The following is a 22,133-nucleotide window of genomic DNA, read 5'->3' as shown; positions in this document are numbered from 1 at the left end:
TATGTTCTGAGCCACACCCTTTTGGAGGTCATTGGTAAATATGTCAAGTCAAGTCGTCAATTTTATTTGTATAGCCCAATTTTACAAATTTGTGAAAATTTATGAAAATTTCACAAATTTTGAAAATTTATGAACATTTTGTGATTTTTTTGTTTGTTTTTGTTTTGTGGGGGGGGGGGGGCTGAACCCTAAAAAGCCAACCAGCAACATGTCAGAGACAACAGATTAGCACCTGGTTGCAAGGAACACTAGCAGCAAGCACACTCTGGCACTCTTGGGTCGTCCGTGATGTATGTGGGCTTACAGGAGGAACCCGGTGAAAAGCAAACAAAATAAAACATAATTCACACAGGTCTAAAGGAATGAAGCATTCAGCAACACACTGTGTTACCCTTAGGTCGCCTTGTAAATGCGGGCTTATGCAAGGAGTCAGGGGAAAAGCAAACAAAAATACAAACACCCATTATAGCTTACACAAGTTTAAGATAATGTGGCATTAATTTAAAATGACTAGCAGAAGGAATGAAGGACTTAGAATAGTGATTTGTTTTTTAAGTGGTGCATTATAACGCCAGCCTGAGGGCACTACAGTGAATTCACAGGACAGAACATGTTCATATTGTCTAATAATTCCCTTTGCTCTCTGGACCACACGTTTCTCCCAAAGAGAGCACAAGTCTCTTTGCTGGACTCCAATCCGCTTGTTAAGTCTGATGCCCACACATTACATAATAGCCATTTATGGGTCCAAACGCTCCTTCAGACCCCAAAAGCGAACCTTTTCACGATCGCTTCCTTACCTCCCCCCCCCCCGTTTCCTCCCCAATCCACTCTGTGCATAACTGTAGTCCGCTGACTTCCGGTTTCTACTGCAGCGGTCATACCAGTTTCCTGTTTGTTGGCGTGTGACGTTGACAATGGCGTATTTTTCGCGATGCCTGCAATGTTTACCATGGATAAATGTCAACGAACGACATGCACAGAACTTTGTGCAGTATAAACCGGAAGTGAGTGGACTACAGTTACGCACAGAGCCTATTGTACCTCGGGCTGCAGACTACCACATGCCTCCTCCGATACATGTGGAGTCACCAGCCGCTTCTTTTCACCTGGCAGTGAGGAGTTTCGCCAGGGGGGACGTAACGCTTGGGAGATCACGCTATTCCCCCAATTCCCCCTCCCCCCTGAACAGGCGCTCCGACGGACCAGAGGAGGCGCTATAGTGCAGCGACCAGGACACATACCCACATCCGGCTTCCCACCAGCAGACACGGCCTGAAGGACCTGAAGGTGGATTAGAGTGTTAAAAGGTCTGCGATATAGGAGGGGGACAGCCCATTCAGGGCTTTAAGGCGAAGATGAAACTAAATATGTACCATCCGTCGTCAATCGTCGTCAGACAATTTAGCCACTGGGTGCTGAGACTGGGCTTCAGTCGTTAGCTAGCCAACGGCAGCACCCAAGTGCTGGCGCCAAACTTCGTTTTTCTTCGTTCGTTTAATAATTGTAACTTACCTTATGAACTGCAGCTATTTCCTCTTCTCTTTCTCATCGCAAGGCAAGTGGTAATTCAATATTTTTTTCGACTCAGATCTATTCAAGTAACAAGCGACACAGCACTGTTTCCGGATCCACATTTCTACGGTTGCACGGTTACGCCGCCATATCGCCCAACCCGACGTCAATGTGTTCCTGCATCAGGAAAAGCCACGTGCTTCTTTCTGTCTATTTATGGAAGAGCATAGGCAGATCCTTGCATAAAGAATTTATTTCTAACACTTCTACTTGTGATTGTGTGATGCTGTGTTGGAAATGCCTGCTGTTGTGAGGCTATGCCATGCTTTTCTATGGGAGCATCAAAAATGAATAAAAAAGCAAAGAAATGGGCTTCTCCTCTCCCTAGGTGTTTTCAGCTCCCTCTGCGCACAGTAATGGTCATTGATGTTCAAGACATGTCATTTGGCTTCCCTGACACTGTATTTACTGCTGCCCAAGTCTGGCCATGGAAATGGCTGTTGAATGTGATAATCCATTATGGACGAGTTTCCTCAGGGCAAAGGGGATATTACAAAGGCAGCATGGTAATAAGGATATTACAGTGCCTGCTTACTGTATTGTAAACTTTGTGTATGAACCCAATGGTAAAGATATTATAGATTTGAATGTACATCAATAGAGCAGTCTGGGTAGTTAATGATAGCCAACCCATCAGGCGATATATAGAGCTCAGTTATGGCCCTGCAATAACTCCTTTGTGATAAAAGCAAAGTGTGATGAACTATGCCTGAGTTGTCTAATAAAGAGCCCTGCATATGTAAACATGTTGTCACCACAATCAATCATAGCCAAATGAGGATTTATACTTGCAATAAGGAGCCAGTGAGGAATATCATAAAGATGATCAATGTAGGTAGAACTTAGGAAGGCTTTTACATAGACACAATCAGAGTGTGTTTTCTAAATAGCCATTTGTAGATGAAAGTGCTGTTCATCTGTCAGGCTATAGCCCGAAGGAACAAACTCATTCATGTTGTACATTAATTCAATAGTTGCACTTAACAAGCACGCTTATTGTTATGCCTAATTAAATTCTGTCAATATCTGAACAAAATCAAAAATAATCATCTGTTCTGTAATTTAATTCTCATAGTTCAGAGCATACAGGAATGTCTGTTGGATGAAATGTACATTTCAGATATGAGGATGCCATTATGTTTAAAGATTACAAGGAGTATTTTTTTTTATTAAAATCTGCTCACTGTGTACTGAGCATAAAGTAGACAGTTAACACTTTCATTCCCATACTATTTGAACTCTTGAATGCTATTTATGAACGTTATCTTTTATAATCTTCTGTTGTCTTTGTCTCCCTAGTGAGCACCTATCATGTTCCTTCTCCTTCTTCCTCCATGGGGAGAGTAATGTGTGCACGAGTGTGGAGATTGCCCAACACCAACCAGCATACCACATCACTGAGGATCACATCCGCCTCGCACAGACCTCCAGCACACCAGTACAAGGTAAGCAAAACACTCTGCAGTGCTTTCAATTTACTGTTAGCTTTCATATCTTGCTCATCATATAAAGTTAAAGTATGCACAGTGGTGCTTGAAAGTTTGTGAACCCTTTAGAATTTTCTATGCTAAAAGTAGATAAAGAGAACCCAATTAAACAATTGAGGAAAATGATCCAATATCACATATCTGTGAGTGGCAAAAGTAAGTGAACCTTTGCTCTCAGTATCTGGTGTGACCCCCCCACCCCACCCCGTGCAGCAATAACTGCAACTAAACGTTTCTGGTAACTGTTGATCAGTCCTGCATATCGGCTTGGGGGAATTTTAGCCCATTCCTTCGTACAGAACAACTTCAACTCTGGGATGTTGGTGGGTTTCCTCTCATGAATTGCTTGCTTCAGGTCCTTCCACAACATTTTGATTGGATTAAGGTCAGGACTTTGACTTGGCCTTTCCAAAACATTAACTTGATTCTTCTTTAACCATTCTTTGGTAGAATGACTTGTGTGCTTAGGGTTGTTGTCTTGCTGCACGTTCTCTTGAGATTCAGTTCACGGACAGATGTCCTAACATTTTCCTTAAGAATTTACTGGTATAATTCAGAATTCATTGTTCCATCAATGATGGCAAGCCGTCCTGGCCCAGTTGCAGCAAAACAGGCCCAAACAATGATACTACCACCACCATGTTTCACAGATGGGATAAGGTTCTTATGCTGGAATGCAGTGTTTTCCTTTCTCCAAACATAACGCTTCTCGTTTAAACCAAAAAGTTATTTTTTGGTCTCATCTGTCCACAAAACATTTTTCCAATAGCCTTCTGGCTTGTCCACGTGATCTTTAGCAAACTGCAGTCGGGCAGCAGTGTTCTTTTTGGAGAGCAGTGGGTTTCTCCTTGCAACCCTGCCATGCACACCATTGTTGTTCAGTGTTCTGCTGATGGTGGACTCATGAACATTAGCATTAGCCAATGTGAGAGAGGCCTTTAGTTGCTTAGAAGTTACCCTGGGTTCCTTTGTGACCTGGCTGACTATTACACGCCTTGCTCTTGGGGTGATCTTTGATGGTTTGACACTCCTAGGGAGGGTAACAATGGTCTTGAATTTCCTCCATTTGTACACAGTCTGTCTGACTGTGGATTGGTGGAGTCCAAACTCTTAAGAGATAGTTTTGTAACTTTTTCAGCCTGATGAACATCAACAGTGCTTTTTCTGAGGTCCTCAGAAATCTCCTTTGTTCTTGCTATGATACACCTCCACAAACATGTGTTGTGAAGATCAGACTTTGATAGAGCCCTGTTCTTTAAATAAAACAGGGTGCCCACTCACACCTGATTGTCCTCCCATTGATTGAAAACACCTGACTCTAATTTCACCTTCAAATTAACTGCTAATCCTAGAGGTTCACATACTTTTGCCACTCACGGATATATAATATTGGATAATTTTTCTCAGTAAATAAATGACCAAGTATAATAGTTTTGCCTAATTTGTTTAATTGGATTCTCTTTATCTACTTTTAGGACTTGTGTGAAAATCTGATGATGTTTTAGGTCATATTTATGCAAAAATATAGAAAAAGCTAAAGGGTTTACAAACTTTCAAGCACTACTGTAAATTTGGGTGAAAAGTCTTTGATTGTCTCTTCATGGCATTGAATGTTGTTTGCACAACTTTCTGTTACTGTTCTTGTCATCTGTCTTTCCCTTTCCATCTATTTCATGCAACCCTCGCTCCTCCTCATGAATTCTCTCCCTCCATCTATCCAATCCTTCCTTGTAGTAATCCTGAGTCCATATGGTCTGAGTGGTACTCTTACTGGTCAGGCCTACAAGATGAGTGACCCAGCTGTACGGAAACTGATGGAGGAGTGGAGCTACTTTTACCCTATGGTACTCAACCAGAAAGACAGAAGCTCAGAGAAGGAGAAAGAGCAGGCAAGCCAGGCCTATGATGCCAACTGCCATGTGGCAGTGGAGGTCATTGTAGGTATGTATGACAAATGGACATTTGCCATTAGGAAGGATACTGGAGAAAAACGTCTGGTTCAGTGTTTTTTGACACAAAAAACAAACCAACCTCACAACCTGAATAAATTAACAAATAATTGCCCACCTTTGAGACATAAGTCCAATATAAAAAAAAAAATCAGTCAGCCTTTCTTGTTGTATAGAATGGATCTCCTGACCACTTACATGGCTAGTGCAGAAGCCTTTCCCTAAGAGAGACCTTTTTGAAAAGTAGAGCACGTGGCAGAATCTTTAAATCACCATGTGCTACAATAAGATATTCCTTGAGCACTAATGTGGCCAGGGTTAGGGATTTGATCCCCACTGGGGCCACCCATACTGGAATGTATCATAGTCTTTCCATGATAAGAAGCTTGAGTTGTAAGACTAGAGAAGTACTATAAAAATGCAGTCATCCAATCAAGTGCAGTGGTTCAATTAAATTTCCACAATATAATTTCTTTACTTATTGACGATTTATGTGGCTGCAGTTGGTAACTGTACCACAATTTGGCCATATAGCCAACACATGTTGTCGCAAATGACAGGAAGTGACAAGATCAGTCTAGTGCTTAGAACGGTCTACAGGGCTGACAACAAAATGTACTTCTCTGTGAGTGAAATAACTTTTTTTTGAGTAGAAAGTACATTCTGTCAAAACAATTTTAGTCACAGCACATTTTCAAGCCGGGTGACATTTAGTGTTAAGGTTACTTATTGTCTGTAGGACACAGTTAGCTACAGTCATGTCAAGGTACTGGGCAGCACGGTGTCCCAGTGGTTAGCACTATTGCCTCACAGCAAGAAGGTCCTGGGTTCAAACCCCAGGCCATCCCAGCTCCTTTCTGTGTGGAGTTTGCATGTTCTCTCTGTGTCTGCGTGGGTTCCCTCCAGGTGATCAGGTTTCTTCCCATCATCAAAAAGACATGCATGTTAGGGTTAATACTTCTGTCTGTGCCCCTGACCAAGGCAGTGGAAAGAAGAACTAGATTTGGTCTCCGGGCGCTGCAACTGCCCACTGCTCTTATACAATAGGGTGGGTTAAATGCAGAAGACAATTTTCATTGTAACCGAACAACTGTACAATGACCAAAACAAATTGGCTTTATATTCTCAGATAAATTCTCAAAACAGCAAGCTTACTACATGTAATGTAGATGCATTTTCTCCCCGCGTCTGTGTGGGTTTTCTCCGGGTAATCCGGTTTCCTCCCACAGTCCAAAGGCATAGAGGTCAAGATGAATAAATTATCCCTAAGTGTGACTGTGTGTGTGTTGGCCCTGTGATGGCTTGGTGGCCTGTCCAGGGTGTCTCCCCGCCTACTGCCCAATGACTGCTGGGATAGGCTCCAGCATCCCCGCGACCCAGAGAGCAGGTTAAGCGGTTTGGATAATGGATGGAAAGGGGGGAAGTTTTGCAAAGGGTTGGTTTGTATCCATTTATTTAACGGGGGGGGGGGGTCTCTTTGCATCCTTGCCTCAAATCGATCTCTTAGAAATGCTATGATAAAACACATCAGATATGACGCAGTGGATAAACAGGCAGTTGGGGAAGCAACTCCGCGATGATTTTGTCTCAGTTTCTGTTGCTATCTCTTTGGTGGTTTGAGCCAATTTCTTAGTAGATAGGCGGCTAGTGAAGCCTTCTTTAACTGAAGTTCATTGTAGACTTCTAGCCCCTATCAGAGTAGTAGGGGAGGAGTGAATGAGAGAGGTGGAGAAGAGCATAGTTAGGTGAGAAGAGAGGTGAAGCCCTGGGGAGTAACATACACAGCTTTCTCAATTGTCCAATCGACTGTCTCACCTACAGCTTTAATTTAACCTGATTTAAATCAAAGCCTCTGAATGCTAGCAGGTTTCATGCCTTAAAAGGAAAGCCTATGTAGCCTTGGGTGCGTAGAATGATCTTAAAAAAGTTTGTGAGTATATCTATGGTTTAAAAACGGCTCACTGTCGAGCCTTGTGCAAAAGTCAAATATATACTACTGACTCAAGCTATTCATTTCAGAATCATTTTCAAGTTGACCCAATTTACAGTACCACATTTTTGGGAAGTAATTCACTATTTTCAGCAAATACAACGGTTGAAGAATAACAGTAAAGAGAACTACATACTAAGCACAAAGAATTGAACAGTTCAAATATTTGAAAACCTTTGCATATCTGAGTCTTGCAGTGTTAATCTTTGGAGCTTCTCAGTTATCTGGCAGTTAAATTCATTCCATTTGATTTGAATATTTAAAGCTATCGTATTATAACAGCATTTAAAGATTTTATGTCTTCCTTTTTGTCCTCTTAGGTGGTGTGAGAATGACCTATCCAGCTGCCTTTGTGCTAATTGCACAGGCTGACCTACCAATTGAGCAGCCCTCACCAGTTCCTGGAGCCCAAGGCCTAACCAGAGAACCAAACCACTGCAGCGGACCCCTAACACCCCCTACTTCACCAGAGCAGCCCTGCTCAGGTACCAGATGCCTACAGATATGCAATTCACTCTTGAAGGCAAATGCAAGCACATTCCTGCAAACTGCTCTGCACATGTTTACACAGAGACAAAAACATGTTGACAGGCGTCCAGGTAGTGTAGTGGTCTATTCCGTTGCCCTCCCAACACGGGGATTGCCTGTTCGAATCACTGTGTTACCTCCGGCTTGGTCGGGCGTCCCTGCAGACACAATTGGCTGTGTCTCCGGGTGGAAAGCCGGATATGGGTATGAGTCCTGGTCGTTGCACTAGCGCTTCCTCTGTTCAGTCGGGATGCCTGTTCGGGTGGGAGAGGGAACTGGGGGGGAATAGCATGATTCTCCCACACCCCCCTGGTGAAACTCCTCACTGTCAGGTGAAAAGAAACGGCTGGTGACTCCACATGTATCGGAGAAGGCATGTGGTAGTCTGCAGGCCTCCCCGGATTGGTAGAGGGGGTGGAGCAGCGACTGGGACAGCTCAGAAGAGTGGGGTAGTTGGCCAGATACAATTGGGGAGAAAATCCAAAACACATGTTGACAATCAAAAAAAAGGTTAAAGAACCAGTCCATGGATAACATTTAAGCTGATTTGGTGGTTTCGGGTGTTATCCTTATATACTCTTTATGCAATTAAAATTCAAACCTTGGGGATCCACATATATATTTTTAAATGTTGTATTGTCAAAATCTCTGCTAAATAGACGCAAATAGATGTTGTTTTCAAAATGAGTAAAATTTATGATGTTTGGTTTACTTTGTTTTCCCTCATCTGTTATAATCCTGCCGAGCTTGTATCCTTCCATACCCCTGTGTTGTCTGCTACTTCCTAGTCTCTTATATTAGTAGCACATTGTTTACAATGTGCAGTTAACCAAAACTAGTCAGCTTGATAAAAGTGGACTTACTCAGACATGGCTGATGAATGTTGTTGTGGGAAACCTGGGCGTCAATGTGAGTTTCCACATGATGTTGTAAATGTTAGAATTTTGCACATATAATCATATTTCAATGGAGAACGCCAGCCTACTATTGTCACGCTCATATCCAGAAATGCCATCCGAATTTTTTTTTTGGAATTTGCCCAATACATGACGTTGACAGTAAAAAAGGGAAACTGTGTCGATGAATTGCTGCACAATCCCTAGCGATTGTTAAACAGATGAGTCTGGTTGCTGCTCACTGAATCTATGACTGTTCTAGTTTCCCAAATCCACATTTAATCAATTTCTCTAAGTGAGCAAACAGCTAATTAAGACTTCTAATATACAAACATTTAAGAAGGAATTAATTGATGATATTAAAAAAAGTATATGTTGTTGCAGAAAATAAAATACAAGAGGAGCTTGCTAGTATTTTGACAGTAGTCGCTAGTTCAGTTTGGCAAGGTTCTCCACTTTTTTATTTTGCTCTATGAAGAAATGAATATACAATGATTCAATAAGACATTGCCCCCAGACATATTTTCAAGAAGTAGTATTAAACAAAGCTGAAACAAGCCAAATATAACTGATGGCTTTCTTGCAATTGCTATATTATGTCTAAACGTGCATATGGTATCTGCTCCACTTTGTCATTTCAGCTGACAGCGGCTTTGTGACGTCCGCTTCCAGTGTCCCCACACAAGACAGCAGCTTAGGGGTCACCAGTCTCAGTCCAAAGCATTCTGAAAAGAAGCTAACTGATCAAGTCATCCGTCAGGCTTGGAGGGAGTGCTATTTCAACCAGACTCAGCACAAGTAAGTTACTCTTACTCATTTTTGAGGGAATAATGCATCACTTTAAGAAAGGAATTGTAAATGGATGGTAATACCATTCTCTATGTGAAGTGTTTGCACCTGGATAGCTCAGGAGTTAAGAATGCCAGCTTTCCTGCAACCCAGTTAGCTCGCAGATGTATGTCGCTTTTGATAAAAGCGTTTTAACTTGCAGCCTGCATCTTTTTGTTCCCTCTAGCTGGAGTGAGCCCGGCGACATGATATCCAAGAAGGAGGTGCCAAATGGGGTGACCTCATGGGACTTCAGCGACCATGGGGCAAGAGTACCCTGCAGCTGCTCTAGGTTGGCATACTGGCACCATTTCTCTTATGCCCCAGGCGTTTAACGTAAAAAACATAGTAAACAGCTTGATATCAGAGATATTTAAATATTATTTTTTTAATTTGCTTAAGTGTCACCTAAACTATTCAATGACTTGGCAATGGCATTGAGCAGACTTTCAATAGCCTTACATAGCCCATACATAAAAACAACTTAAATGTACTTCAGAATGAAAATTTTGACATTTATTTTTTATCAAGACCTTTAATTAGTGGAGCAATGCAAAAAGTGTTGCCAAAAAGTCTAATATGGAGATCAGGGAGTACAAATTTACCAAAGGCTGTTCGAAATTTTGGTAGAAATTTAAGACTTTCATAAAGAAAAAGATTCATTATAAATATGGCTTGCCTAACTAAATCCAGTGTTATCTAACTCTAACTATTGAATGGCAGTGAACACTAGATAAATACTATTGGATTTGCTTGTACCAATTCATAGAATTGCATGTATGGAGTTAAATTAACATTTGAATTACATAAATGTGTAAAAACGTTTTGAATTGCAATTGAACTTTTGTTGTATGGAATGACAGAGCTAGAAATACAATGGTTTTAAAATTTCATTTTGAAGTAAATCAGGTTCGTAAAGCACCACCTATGGGCACTATGTCAAATACCACCAAATTTGATGTTGTCCCACAGGGTACATACATACACATGTGTACTAAAATGGTTAAAAACAGAACTAGTTTATGGTAATTTTTGGTAAATAAGGCCCTGCCCACAAATTTTCTAAGCCAATTATAGCAAAATGGTACCAGATATAAAAAATTGGAACAAGTACTACAAGGTTTTTTTTGGGAAAATTTTCAGGGATGGCAGTTGGGTCATGTGATGCAGTCTAGCTCTGAACATTTCACCCAATACACACACATTCTAAACTCAGAAACGGTCTAAAAAAAGCATAAAACTTGAACTACAATTTCGCAAAAACCATACTAGAAATCAAAATATCAGTTTAGCTCCACAAAGTCTGAAGTCTTGTGACCTGTTAAAGTTTCAACCATGTTTCTACGTTAAACTATGACAAAATAATGTGGCGAGGGGTGGGTTTGATCAGTTTCATGACGACTTCCCATTGTTTGTCTATGGGAAATGTTTAGGAATTTATTTATTTATTTTTTTGCGATTTTAATCGCCATGGTTACTCAAATCGCTAAGAAAAGTCATAGCACTCCATTTCTGATTGAACTACACGTTTTGATGTATAATTTGTGGGGGATTTCTCAAAGCTGTGGGACTAGTTATGCGCCAAAATTTGTACAGAAGAAGAAGAAGGCTGACAGATAATTAACATGTTTATTTCTGTGCTTTGCACGGCAGGCGCATGATAAATACCACTAACATCAGTTTGTGGTGGTGGGCTTTATACACAGTATATTTTTGTGGTTTGACCAGAAAAGACTGGTAAAAGATAGACATCAATGACCGTAGACAGCGGGCAGACAGTGCAGACTAGAAGTTTAATTGAGAGTACATGTGGCATGTGACCAATATTTGAAAAAAAGTGACGATTTTTTTGTTCCACTAATAAATATTTATCTGGTTGGCTGTGTTGCAGGTTAAAGCAGCAGAAGCAGAATTCAGCCACTACACCCACTGCCAATCCCCAGACTGGTGCCAACCCGATTCAGTCGGCCGGTTCTTCCTTATATCCTCCCTTGCTGCCCAAGCACAAGATAAGTGAGAAGACAGAGAAAATTGAAAAACAATCAAAAAGGCTGACCACAACTCCATTTCACCACCGCCTGCCTACTACCCAGGAAATGCATCCGGAACAGGAATCATCTGGAGCACCTCAGCTAGGGAGTCTTGTGGCTCTGGAGCCACCTCTGGATCCATTACCACCTTTACCCAGCTGCAAGTTTCCACGGCCTCTTCCCAATGGCAGAAAAGCCTCAGAAACAATACTCCACTCCCCTGCCTCTCCGCTTCCACCCACACTCAGCCCACACCCACGGGTGCAGGATCCAGAGGTCCTAGACAACCCTGTGGATATACCTGCTTGTTCGGATGGGGTATCTGGATGTGGGTTGATGCCCAGTGAGACAGCCCTATATATGTCTTTGCTGGGGCAAAAGGAAAGTGGAACCGGCTGGTGGAGAGGCTTCAGGATTCCCCGGACTGATAAGGCCGACTTCAGACCCCCAGAACTCCCTATCGAGAAGTTAGGAGATATGAAGATGGAGACATCTGTGGAGGGAACTGCACTGAAGAGGTAAAAGAAAAATACTCAAACAGTATTGTCATAAAATGTGTGTTCTGCAAGGTTAATGCTTGCCTGGCCCACGTGTTATTACCGTTTTTACATGAAGCTATATTAAAATATCTAAGACATCTCAAATCATTGTGATTATACAGACCACTGTTAATAGTACAAAGATCACAATTAACACTTATGATGGGGTTGATCCTCTATTTACTTGAGACTTTTTTTAAATTATCTTTTAGATTACCTAAATTCAATTTAAGAGCATATGTGCTAGCTAGACAAGCTCCAATTATCTGTGTATAGATTGTATAAACGGGGGGCCTAATTTGCATAAGAACTGGAGTCAACTTTGGTTGTTACTACCTGTTTCCAGCAGAAATTGTTACCAGTTGTGGCTCCTGTTAATAACCAGATAGAGTATGAACTTGAGCAAATTAAGCATTGAAAAGGGGGAGTGACAGCAGTAGTTAGCTCTAGTTCAAACAGAACCTAACATCCAGAATCACCAATATGACCCTTTGTGGAACACCCACATTATAAACACTTAAAACTTTACTCTTATGATGGTACATACTTAAGCTTTGGGAAAACATGAAAAGACACTCAAGTAAACGTATACCCATACAGTAAATACTACTTCAAGAAATTGATACATGCTCTCACAGCACAATCCTTGTAAACTCTTCTTTTGGTGGACTGTGTGCACTCAAATTATTTCATAACACACTCATGACTTAATAGGACAGACTGTGATTCTATAAGTAGAGCTCCCTTTTTGATGTTAGAGCTCCCTTTTTGATGTTGTCAGCTTATTTCTTGCACATTGCCTTACAAGCAGCATACTTTTCCCCCCTGAGGTTGTAAGGAGCAATCAAAAACACAGCGGTTTTGTTTGACTCTTGTCACAGGGAAGTATGCTTCTCATAGTCCACAGGTTCCTCCAGTTGTATTTACTGAGACATTCACACACATTTATAGAAAGAGGATAGTTATGAGTTGGTGTACCTTGCAGATCAGCTGGGACATTGCTGCCTCTCAACCAAAGCTCATCAATTTCATATGTCTGCTTATGTCCTCCAGATTGTATACGCAGACACACAAGCGCTTTAAGATCTCAGACCAGAGGATTAGGGACCACATCCAAACCTTAGGCCTCTTGCAGCAGCCAGGAATGGAGGGGCTCCGTGAACCAGGAGATGACCCCTATGACTTCAAGGAAGGAGACATTGAGTACACCTTCTCCACTTCAAAGAGACTCAAAGGCCAGGGGAGAGACCCTGAAAAAAGGGCCAAGGTAGCACAAAATAGTCAATTCAATAAATGTAATTGACCCAATTCAAAACTGCACCCTTCTCATTTTGACTTTATTCCCCCCTCACTTTTCTTATTAGCCCGGGTATTTGTGAAAATTGGGTCTTTCATAGACTGAAATACCCATTTTGAGCTCTACTTATTTTAGTCTAGGATATTTGATATATGCACTGAGAATTGGCTGCCTCATTACTCTACATGGGCAGATGGGTTTATTCATGAAACTATCTTCTTTGTCCATCCTATTTGTGTGATGCAAAGTCTGAATTGTTTTTCCACATTTTTCTGTTTAGGCATTGCCTTACAATAAAAATGCCTTTTTAATTAAGGTAAATGGAATTTTCGACCCTGATGTAAGATTAGATATAATCAGTTTTTTCAATATACAAACTCTGAAACCATTTAATTCTGATGAAAAATATAAATAGTACTTTTATAATAGATGTTAGGATATTTGACAGATGCCTTAGTACAGAGGTTGGCAACCTTTTGGATGTCCTGTGCCACTTTACAAAGCTAAAAAAAAAAAATCACAGCGTGTACCAGTTCATCTTTATAATGAGCATTTATCAGTTTATTTATTTACTGCTTCTGCTTGTCTCCCTGTCTAGATTCCGCATGCCAAAAGATCTGTGCTCCACACACACACACACACACACATTATTATTTGTGCAAATGTATGAAAATTACTAGGGCACGAAAGAAAATTAATTCAATTTTACTGATTTAGTGTTGTTTGTCGCAATATCTGGTAACCACTGTTACATGCATCATAGAGCATCGTTTACATCCACACTCTCATCAAGAGCGACGCTGAACACCAACACATCTTTCAATGCGAGTGTTTGCTGGTGCCTTACATTTTCAACCATGTCTGTAATGCGCCTCTACAGTTCTCGCAGAAACATGCATTTATTTGATTCTGTTGATGATCGTGTCTTTGTTTGGTAACCCATCAAATATGACCTGCGAACTGCTGAGGAAAGCCTCCTTTATGTACTCTCCATCAGAGAATGGCTTCCCGTGTTTAGCAATGCAATGCTCGACTTTGTAGCTGCCCTCTTTAGCTTGGTTTTTGGTGGCACATAGAGTTTTAAACACGCTATCTTGCTTCCTGTACTGGGCCACTGCCCTCTTGACTTGATTCAGCTTTATCATCCTTTTTCTCGTGCCTTGTTTCAAAATGGCGTTTCACTTGAAGTTCGACACACAACAGTTTCGCAGCGGAGAGTTCATATAGCTTGGCACTTTCGTGAAATAAATCTGAATTCGTTTGTCCGAGATGGCTGAAGAAGGAGAATATTAGAGACTGTTGCTTCTGCCATCATCAGTTGTTCTTGATATAAAGCAAAAAAGAAAGCTAGCTAGGTATGCTACGTTTCCACTACCGTTGTACTGCTGTGCCCGTCAGTAGATCAGAGGGAGAGGAGGGGGATTATAGACCTCGTCAATTGTGTGCGCTCTCTTACTGTCAAATACAATGGTGTATGGCTTGGTAGCCTTTACAGGGTGTTGCCCCACCTGCCACCCAATGACTGCTGGGATAGGCTCCAGCATCTCGGCGTCCCTGAGAGCAGGATAATCGGTTTGGATAATGGCTAATGGAATAATTATGTCAGTATTATTGTGAATTGAATTGTTAATTTAATTCACAATTAGACTACATTTTATAGTGAACATATTTTATAAAAAAAGGTATATTAAAAATATTTTTATTGAATTGCTCTGCATGTCCGTGTTAAAGGCCTCGCGTGCCACCATGGGCATGTGTTCCATAGGTTGCCGATCCCTGCCTTAGCATAAAAACGTAAAAAGTTATTAGAATAGCAGCAATATGTTAAAAGTTCTTAGGAATGGAGAACATAATAAATACAACTTTGAAAATAACATACGTACAATTGGTGTAGGAAAACTGGAGAAATACCATAATATAATTGTGTCATAGTATATAAGTTTTGTTTAAAGAAAATCCAGATATGGCAGCAATAACTTGCAATTACTTTATATTAGATTATATCAACTCTAAAATGACTATCAAGTAATAGGTATCAAGTATTTAGCTTTTACAGTAAATTGAGAAAAAAAAACACTGATAATATTTGGTATGCAGATAGGTTAAAGATTAAGTCTAAAGACTTAAAATCAATTGGAAAAAAACACAAACTAAAGTGGCTTTGTTGGTCAATAATGGCTACCTTTAATGTTCTTCAGCATTTCAAACCAATAAGTGTTTTGCAGTAAGCTGACTTTAGAAAACTTACATCTTGGTTAAATCAAAAACACCCTCTATTGTTAACCAAACAAATTTCACATAACATGTCCTATACCATGTTAGGATCTTCTCCCTCGTTTGGCTGCTCCCATTCCATCTCTTCCTGTCCTCTGCATATTCCTCTGTCACACCAGCCACCTATACATGTCCTCCCTCACCACATCCATATTCTTACTCTTTGGCCTTCCTCTTTTCCTCTCCCCTGGCAGCTCCATCTTCAGCATCCTTCTCCCAGTATACCCAGCAACCCAGCATCTCTCCTCTGCATATGTCCAAGCCATCTCAATCTTGCTTCTCTTGCTTTGTCTCCAAACTGTCCAACCTGAGCTGGCCCACTAATATACTCATTCCTTATCCTGTCTATCTTCATCACTCCCAATGAAAATCTTAGTATCTTCAACTCTGCCACCTCCAGCTCCGCCTTCTGTCTTTTCATCAGTGCCGCTGTCTCCAAACCATATAACATAGCTGGTCTCACTACGATCTTGTAAACCTTCCCTTTCACTCTTGTTGGTACACTTCTGTTGCAAATCACTCCTGACACTCTTCTCCACCCATTCCACCCTGCACTCGTGTTCTTCACCTCTCTTCCACACTCCCAGTTACTTTGAACAGTTGACCCCAAGTATTTAAATTCATACGCCTTCGTTACCTCTACTCCTTGCATCCTCACTTTTCTACTGTCCTCCCTCTCATTCACAAATAGGTATTCTATCTTGTTCCTACTTACTTTCATTCCTCTTCTCTCCAATGCATACCTCCGGCTCTCCAGGCTCCCCTGAACTTGCTCCCTAATCTCACTACAGATCACAATGTCATCCACAAACATCATAGTCCACGGAGACTCCTGTCTGATCTCGTCCGTCAACCTGTCCATCACCATTGCAAATGAGAAAGGGTTCAGAGCCAATCCTTGATGTAATCCCACCTCCACCTTGAACTCATCAGTCATTCCTACCGCACATCTCACCACTGTCTTACTGCCCTCATGCATATCCTGTACCACTCTTACATACTTCTCTGCAACTCCGACTTCCTCATACAATACCACACCTCCTCTCTCGGCACCCTGTCATATGCTTTCTCTAAATCCACAAAGACACAATGTAACTCCTTCTGACCTTCTCTATACTTCTCAGTAAACATTCTCAAAGCAAACATCACATCTGTAGTGCTCTTTTGTGGCATGAAACCATACTGCTGCTCACTAATCGTCACCTCTCCTCTTAACCTAGCTTCTATTACTCTTTCCCATATCTTCATGCTGTGGCTGATCAACTTTATACCTCTGTAGTTACTACAGTTCTGCACACCACCCTTATTCTTGAAAATTGCTACCAGTATACTTCTCCACTCCTCAAGCATCCTCTCGCTTTCCAAGATTGTGTTAAGCAATCTACTTAAAACTTCTAATATTCTATAATTATTCCATGCTGATATGACATTACTGTACATAGAAAATGTACCATCCTTGGTAATTTTTATGCAGTTGAGTTTTTTTGAAACACAACTAGTAACACAATTTAACCAATTAGTGTTTAAAATTTTGTGTATAAACAAGGAAATGGTTTCAAAAAGTCTGCTAACAGCCATTCCATTTATATTTTTTGGTAAAAAACAAACACTATGAAAGTATAATTAATGAAAGAAAGTTATAACACTGACATTTCTATAGTCATACTGTAAAAGACAAAAAGATCATAAAGTATTGTTAGCAAATTAGTCAATACCACAGATAATTTTCTAAATTTTTTTTTGATATTTTACTATTATGGGATTTTCATAACATTATGATTTTGGATTATTTTTCATTAAGGTGATTGTATATTTAAGTGTTGGGTGTTTAGTGTAGGTGTTATATTGATCTTGAAACAAACAGAAGTGCTGGGCATTTTGTAGGGCTTAACATACATTAAGAGAAGCACCTACATATCGATTATTAGCGAGAATACAAACAATATAATGTCAAAGTACAATACAAGACCTCAAGTGCTTTAAGCATCTTCTCTTAAGTCTTGTGGGTTACAATGAGCACAGGGAGTAACGGGCTTTAAAACCGACTTCAGCGTGATTTAATCCAAGCTCTGAAATGGATACACATCTTTTTTCCATAGAGATAACTCTTAGCTTTTGCATTTTTCTAATTAATTTCTTTTAGCAGTTGAAAGTAAAGATTTTTTAAATTCTCCTATTTTCTATCAGGGAGAAGAAATAACCAGCAATGATACACTACCTGATGGGAAAGATGCCATGTCCATTTTCAGTTCAGCTCCCAAATCAAGTAAGGGTGTGAATATTACCATCTTATCCACAGTCTATATTTTTTATATATTCTATATATTTTTATATATTATCAAAATAGCTCTCTAAAAGGTATTCTAGCCTCAGAATTGAGTCTTTGTATTTTTCACATTTTTAGGCTACACTGACCTGATTTGTTGTTTCTTTTTTCTTTTTATAGTTGACTCAGGTCAAGATGAAGGACCTACCAAAACCAATCCCTCTCTAACCAGAGAGAGAGACCTGGTCGTCAACATCTCTGATCTAGATAACATTTTTGATGAGGACGACGAAGAACTTGGGGTGAGGGACTACTGTAAATGAGTTAAACATTAATCTGGCACTAATAACACAAAATTTACTGTCTTTTCCACAAATTACGATAAAACTGTTTTTCCTTTTGCTAAATAAATAGATAAAACATCTTTTCTATGTTTCTTGGAGTTGCCTTGGGAATAAGGTTAAAATTCACAATATCAGGTCTAACTTTATTCTGCCTATGATCCATTGTCTTTTGTGTGTTAGGTACTTTGAATTGGATTGTGTTAAGTAAAATTGATTAGTTAGTAATATGTCTAAACATTTCCAGGCAACTTACCCCAACCAGCTTGCTACAAAGGTGCCAGTATCATCAGGGGACGATCGCCCCCTAGGGAAAGAGGGAAGAGTGGCAGTACCGTATCCTTCAAGTGAGTTCACCTTTACTGATGAGTATATACATAATTTGCTGTTAGCTGTAACTAAACAAATTGTGCATCTACAGTCAGTGCATTAATGCATGTGCTAATTCACTTTGTGTGGCGTAGTATAATCATTTTTTTCAATTATTTCACCTCTATCCACTGTCATCCTGTCATTCTGTCTGTCTCTGTCTCTGTCTCTGTCTCTGTCTCTGTCTCTCTCTCTCTCTCTCTCTCTCTCTCTCTCTCTCTCTCTCTCTCTCTCTCTCTCTCTCTCTCTCTCGCTATCTCTGTCTGTGTCTCTTTCTCACTCTCTCTTTCTCTCTTGCTATCTGTGTGTGTGTGTGTGTGTGTGTGTGTGTGTGTGTGTGTGTGTGTGTGTGTGTGTGTGTGTGTCTCTCTCTCTCTCTCTCTCTCTCTCTCTCTCTCTCTCTCTCTCTCTCTCTCTCTCTCTCTCTCTCTCTCTCTCTCTCTCCTTTCAGCAGTAGCAGACCTCCAACGGATGTTCCCCACCCCACCATCACTTGAACAGCATCCAGCCTTCTCTCCCATCATGACTTATCGTGACACCGCCAGCCAGGAGCCTCTGGCCCCTTTGGGAGTTAATGACCACCCCCTTGGTTCCCTGCCCTCTTCCCAGCCAACTGAATATAAGATGGAGGTGGAAGAGAGCATGGACAGTCCCAAACTAGAGGATATCAAGGTAAGGAGATGTGGTGCTTAACATGGTAATATATGTACGAATATACTTAGAAAATAAAAAATAGAAAAATCATGGGTGTCTGGGTGGCATAGTGGTCTATTCTGTTGCCTACCAACACGGGAATTGCCGGTTCGAATCCCCGTGTTACCTCTTGCTGTCCCTACAGACACAATTGGCCGTGTCTGCGGCCGGGAAGCCAGATATGGGTATTTGTCCTGGTCCCTGCACTAGTGCCTCCTCTGGTCGGTCGAGGCACCTGTTCGGGGGGAGAGAGGGAACTGGGGGGAATAGCGTGATCCTCCCATGTGTTACGTCCCCTGGTGAAACTCTTCACTGTCAGGTGAAAAGAAGCGGCTGGCGATGCCACATGTATTGAAGGAGGCATGTGGTAGTCTGCAGCCCTACCTGGATTGGCGGAGGGGGTGGAGCAGCGACCGGGACGGCTCAGAAGAGTGGGGTAATTGGCCAAGTACAATTGAAGAGAAAAAAGGGGGAAAAATACCAAAAAAATAAAACCTCATTGGGCCAGTACATGTTACTCTGTTTTACTACTAGATAATGTATTGTCTTTAATTAATATTGAGCTTTGCTACAGTGAACGTGATAGGTGATTTAGGGCAAAATCAAATTGTAATGCAAAAATGATTTAAATAACTTTTACAAACTAGGGATTGAAACTGATCTTGAAGAAGTCCTCTGTTTATTTGTGTTAATTTCTACATTGATTGCTTGATTTATCTGTGTAGGGTTTGCTCTGCCATACTGTACCTTCTCAATTATCTACCTACTGTAGATAACTGTCTATATGACAAATTGAATCTTTGTATAATGAACTCAAAAAAGCCATTTCATTATAGCAGCTCACGAAAGACCCAACACTAAAACTGCAACATCAGAAAAGTGTCCTATTCTAGACGTTATCTCCACACTGCCCCTATCTCTATATTCAAGGTTGCAGCATTAGTTACAGAGGTATATTTTACTAAATCTCTCCATATCACCATTTGCTATAAAAGAGGGCATTTTAATCAAAACCAGCCTGTCTAAAACAGATTCTCAAAGTGCAGTCACATTTAACTCATCATACCCTCTGAGGGACTTAGCATTTCTCCACCATTTCCTCTCCGTCCAGCCACAGGTAGGCTGCTCCATGTTTGCTCCTCTGTGCAGCCTACCCAGCCAATGCTTGCCACCACTCAAGATGCCTGAACAGTGCTACTACCGTCCCTCTTGGGCTCTCCTTCCCAAAATGGAGCACTTTTCCTCTATCATCAATCCACAGCAAACCCAGTTCATCAAAGATGGATATACGTGAGTACTCCCTTGTGAAGGACTGTTGTAAATGAATTGCTTAGGTTGTTCATAAAATGATATCAGTACCTATGAAGTTATAATAAATGTTGCAACATTTTTGTAAAGAGTGTAATTTGGAAATTTCAAAGTTTTGAAAGAAACATTTGAGCTTTTGTCTGTGTAACAATAAATTCTTATGACATTCATCTTTTTTCCAGTAATGTCCCCAGTGTCAACGCCCTTACAGACCAGGAGTATGTCCAGATGAGCACCACCACTGCTTCTGTGGCTACAACTGTTGGCATCCTCCCATCTCCTGCAACACCTCGCTTCTCTGTGCCCACTCCACGTACGCCCCGTACCCCTAGGGGCATTAACACTGCAAGCTCTGGACAGGGCTCAGTGAAGCAGGATGGCACTGAGCTGAGCTCTCCTGCCTCTACTCCCTCCACAAGTTTGCCTCTTAGTTCAGTAGAGCCCCTAGCTCGGCCAGGACCTTTACTCCCTGAGGCTCACAGCCTGTATACTGTCCTGCTCCTCTCAGACTCTGTCCTCAATGTCTTTAAGGATCGCAACTTTGACAGCTGTTGTATATGTGCCTGCAATATGAATGTCAAAGGAGCAGATGTTGGGGTGTATATTCCTGATTCCACCTGTGAGGATCAGTATCGCTGCATGTGTGGTTTTAGTGCTATTGTGAATCGGCGTCTAGCCCATGGCACTGGGCTCTTCCTGGAAGATGAGTTAGATATTTTTGGCAAGGGTTCTGAGGTGGGCCAAGCAGCTGAAAGGAGACTTGCCCTGTGTCGTCGTGACCCACCCATGGGAGACCTGCAGGCCAAGCGGCCCCAGGACACATTACCTGCCCCTCCACCAGTTATGGTCCTTCTCCAAGAACAGTGCTCCCAGGCCATTTCTTCACTAGCATCACTACATCTACCCCAAGATTGCTCCTGCAATAGTCGCAAGGGAGCATTGCTTCAGAGCTGGATGGCTGATAAACAGTGGGCAGATGAGAGTGATGCATGTGTGGAGTGTTTCAATGCTCTTGAACAGGGGCTGCAGTATGTTGATAACCCTGCTGGAGGGAAAGTGGACCCAGCAATTGTAAGGAGCACTGCTCTTCATTCCTGGCCTTACACTGATGGTAAGAAGTTGGGATTTGGCTACTTAGATAAGGGCTAGAATTATATCAGCGGTACAAACAAAACAAAAAATACAAAAATATCCACATCGTCTTCAGAAAAAAAAATGAAACATTTAACTGGAAATTATTTAATTTATAAAACATGAACAAAAGTATTAAAAGTGAATTATTGCTCTTACAATAGTGCTGACCTTAAGATGAATATATTTTTTACATAGGCAATAAGTAACAACCTCAATTGAAGACCTGTTTTATAGAAAGTGATCCTTGGCATCTCCGTGTCTAAATATCTGTGCATGTGTGTTGTGTGTGTTTGCTTTCTGCAGTACTGGACATGAGCATGCTTTCGTCCCAGGATGTTGTGCGTATGCTGCTATCGTTGCAGCCCTTCCTTCAAGATGCCATCCAGAAAAAGAGAACAGGAAGGACTTGGGAAAACATCCAACATGTCCAGGGACCACTTACCTGGCAGCAGTTTCACAAGATGGCTGGGAGAGGCTCTTATGGTGAGTGATCACATTTTTCTATTTCCGATTTTCTTTCTTCCATGTTGGATATGTGATCTCCTGTCTTGAACGTAAAATTTTATGTTATAATTTGTACCAAAGTGCATATTAAGATTACATTAAAACAATAGCTGCACATTAAAATA

The 22,133-nt window shown here is 41.1% G+C and overlaps 1 protein-coding gene across 1 annotated transcript in view; it reads left to right on the top strand.

The window, feature by feature from the left end:
• Positions 1-22,133, top strand: part of LOC130121578 (mediator of RNA polymerase II transcription subunit 13-like) — an 89,773-nt gene that overhangs the window by 46,111 nt on the left and 21,529 nt on the right. Inside the window, exons 4-17 of the mRNA XM_056290424.1 lie at positions 2,875-3,020; positions 4,797-5,003; positions 7,322-7,486; positions 9,067-9,223; positions 9,441-9,545; positions 11,145-11,801; positions 12,876-13,089; positions 17,581-17,659; positions 17,840-17,961; positions 18,248-18,347; positions 18,821-19,041; positions 20,174-20,352; positions 20,553-21,481; positions 21,808-21,987. Coding sequence (XP_056146399.1) covers positions 2,875-3,020; positions 4,797-5,003; positions 7,322-7,486; positions 9,067-9,223; positions 9,441-9,545; positions 11,145-11,801; positions 12,876-13,089; positions 17,581-17,659; positions 17,840-17,961; positions 18,248-18,347; positions 18,821-19,041; positions 20,174-20,352; positions 20,553-21,481; positions 21,808-21,987 — 3,461 coding nt within the window. The remainder of the gene's footprint in view (positions 1-2,874; positions 3,021-4,796; positions 5,004-7,321; positions 7,487-9,066; positions 9,224-9,440; positions 9,546-11,144; positions 11,802-12,875; positions 13,090-17,580; positions 17,660-17,839; positions 17,962-18,247; positions 18,348-18,820; positions 19,042-20,173; positions 20,353-20,552; positions 21,482-21,807; positions 21,988-22,133) is intronic.

The sequence above is a fragment of the Lampris incognitus genome, chromosome 12 (genome assembly GCF_029633865.1).
Source record: "Lampris incognitus isolate fLamInc1 chromosome 12, fLamInc1.hap2, whole genome shotgun sequence".
Taxonomy (NCBI): domain Eukaryota; kingdom Metazoa; phylum Chordata; class Actinopteri; order Lampriformes; family Lampridae; genus Lampris; species Lampris incognitus.
This window is presented reverse-complemented; position numbering and strand designations above follow the sequence as displayed.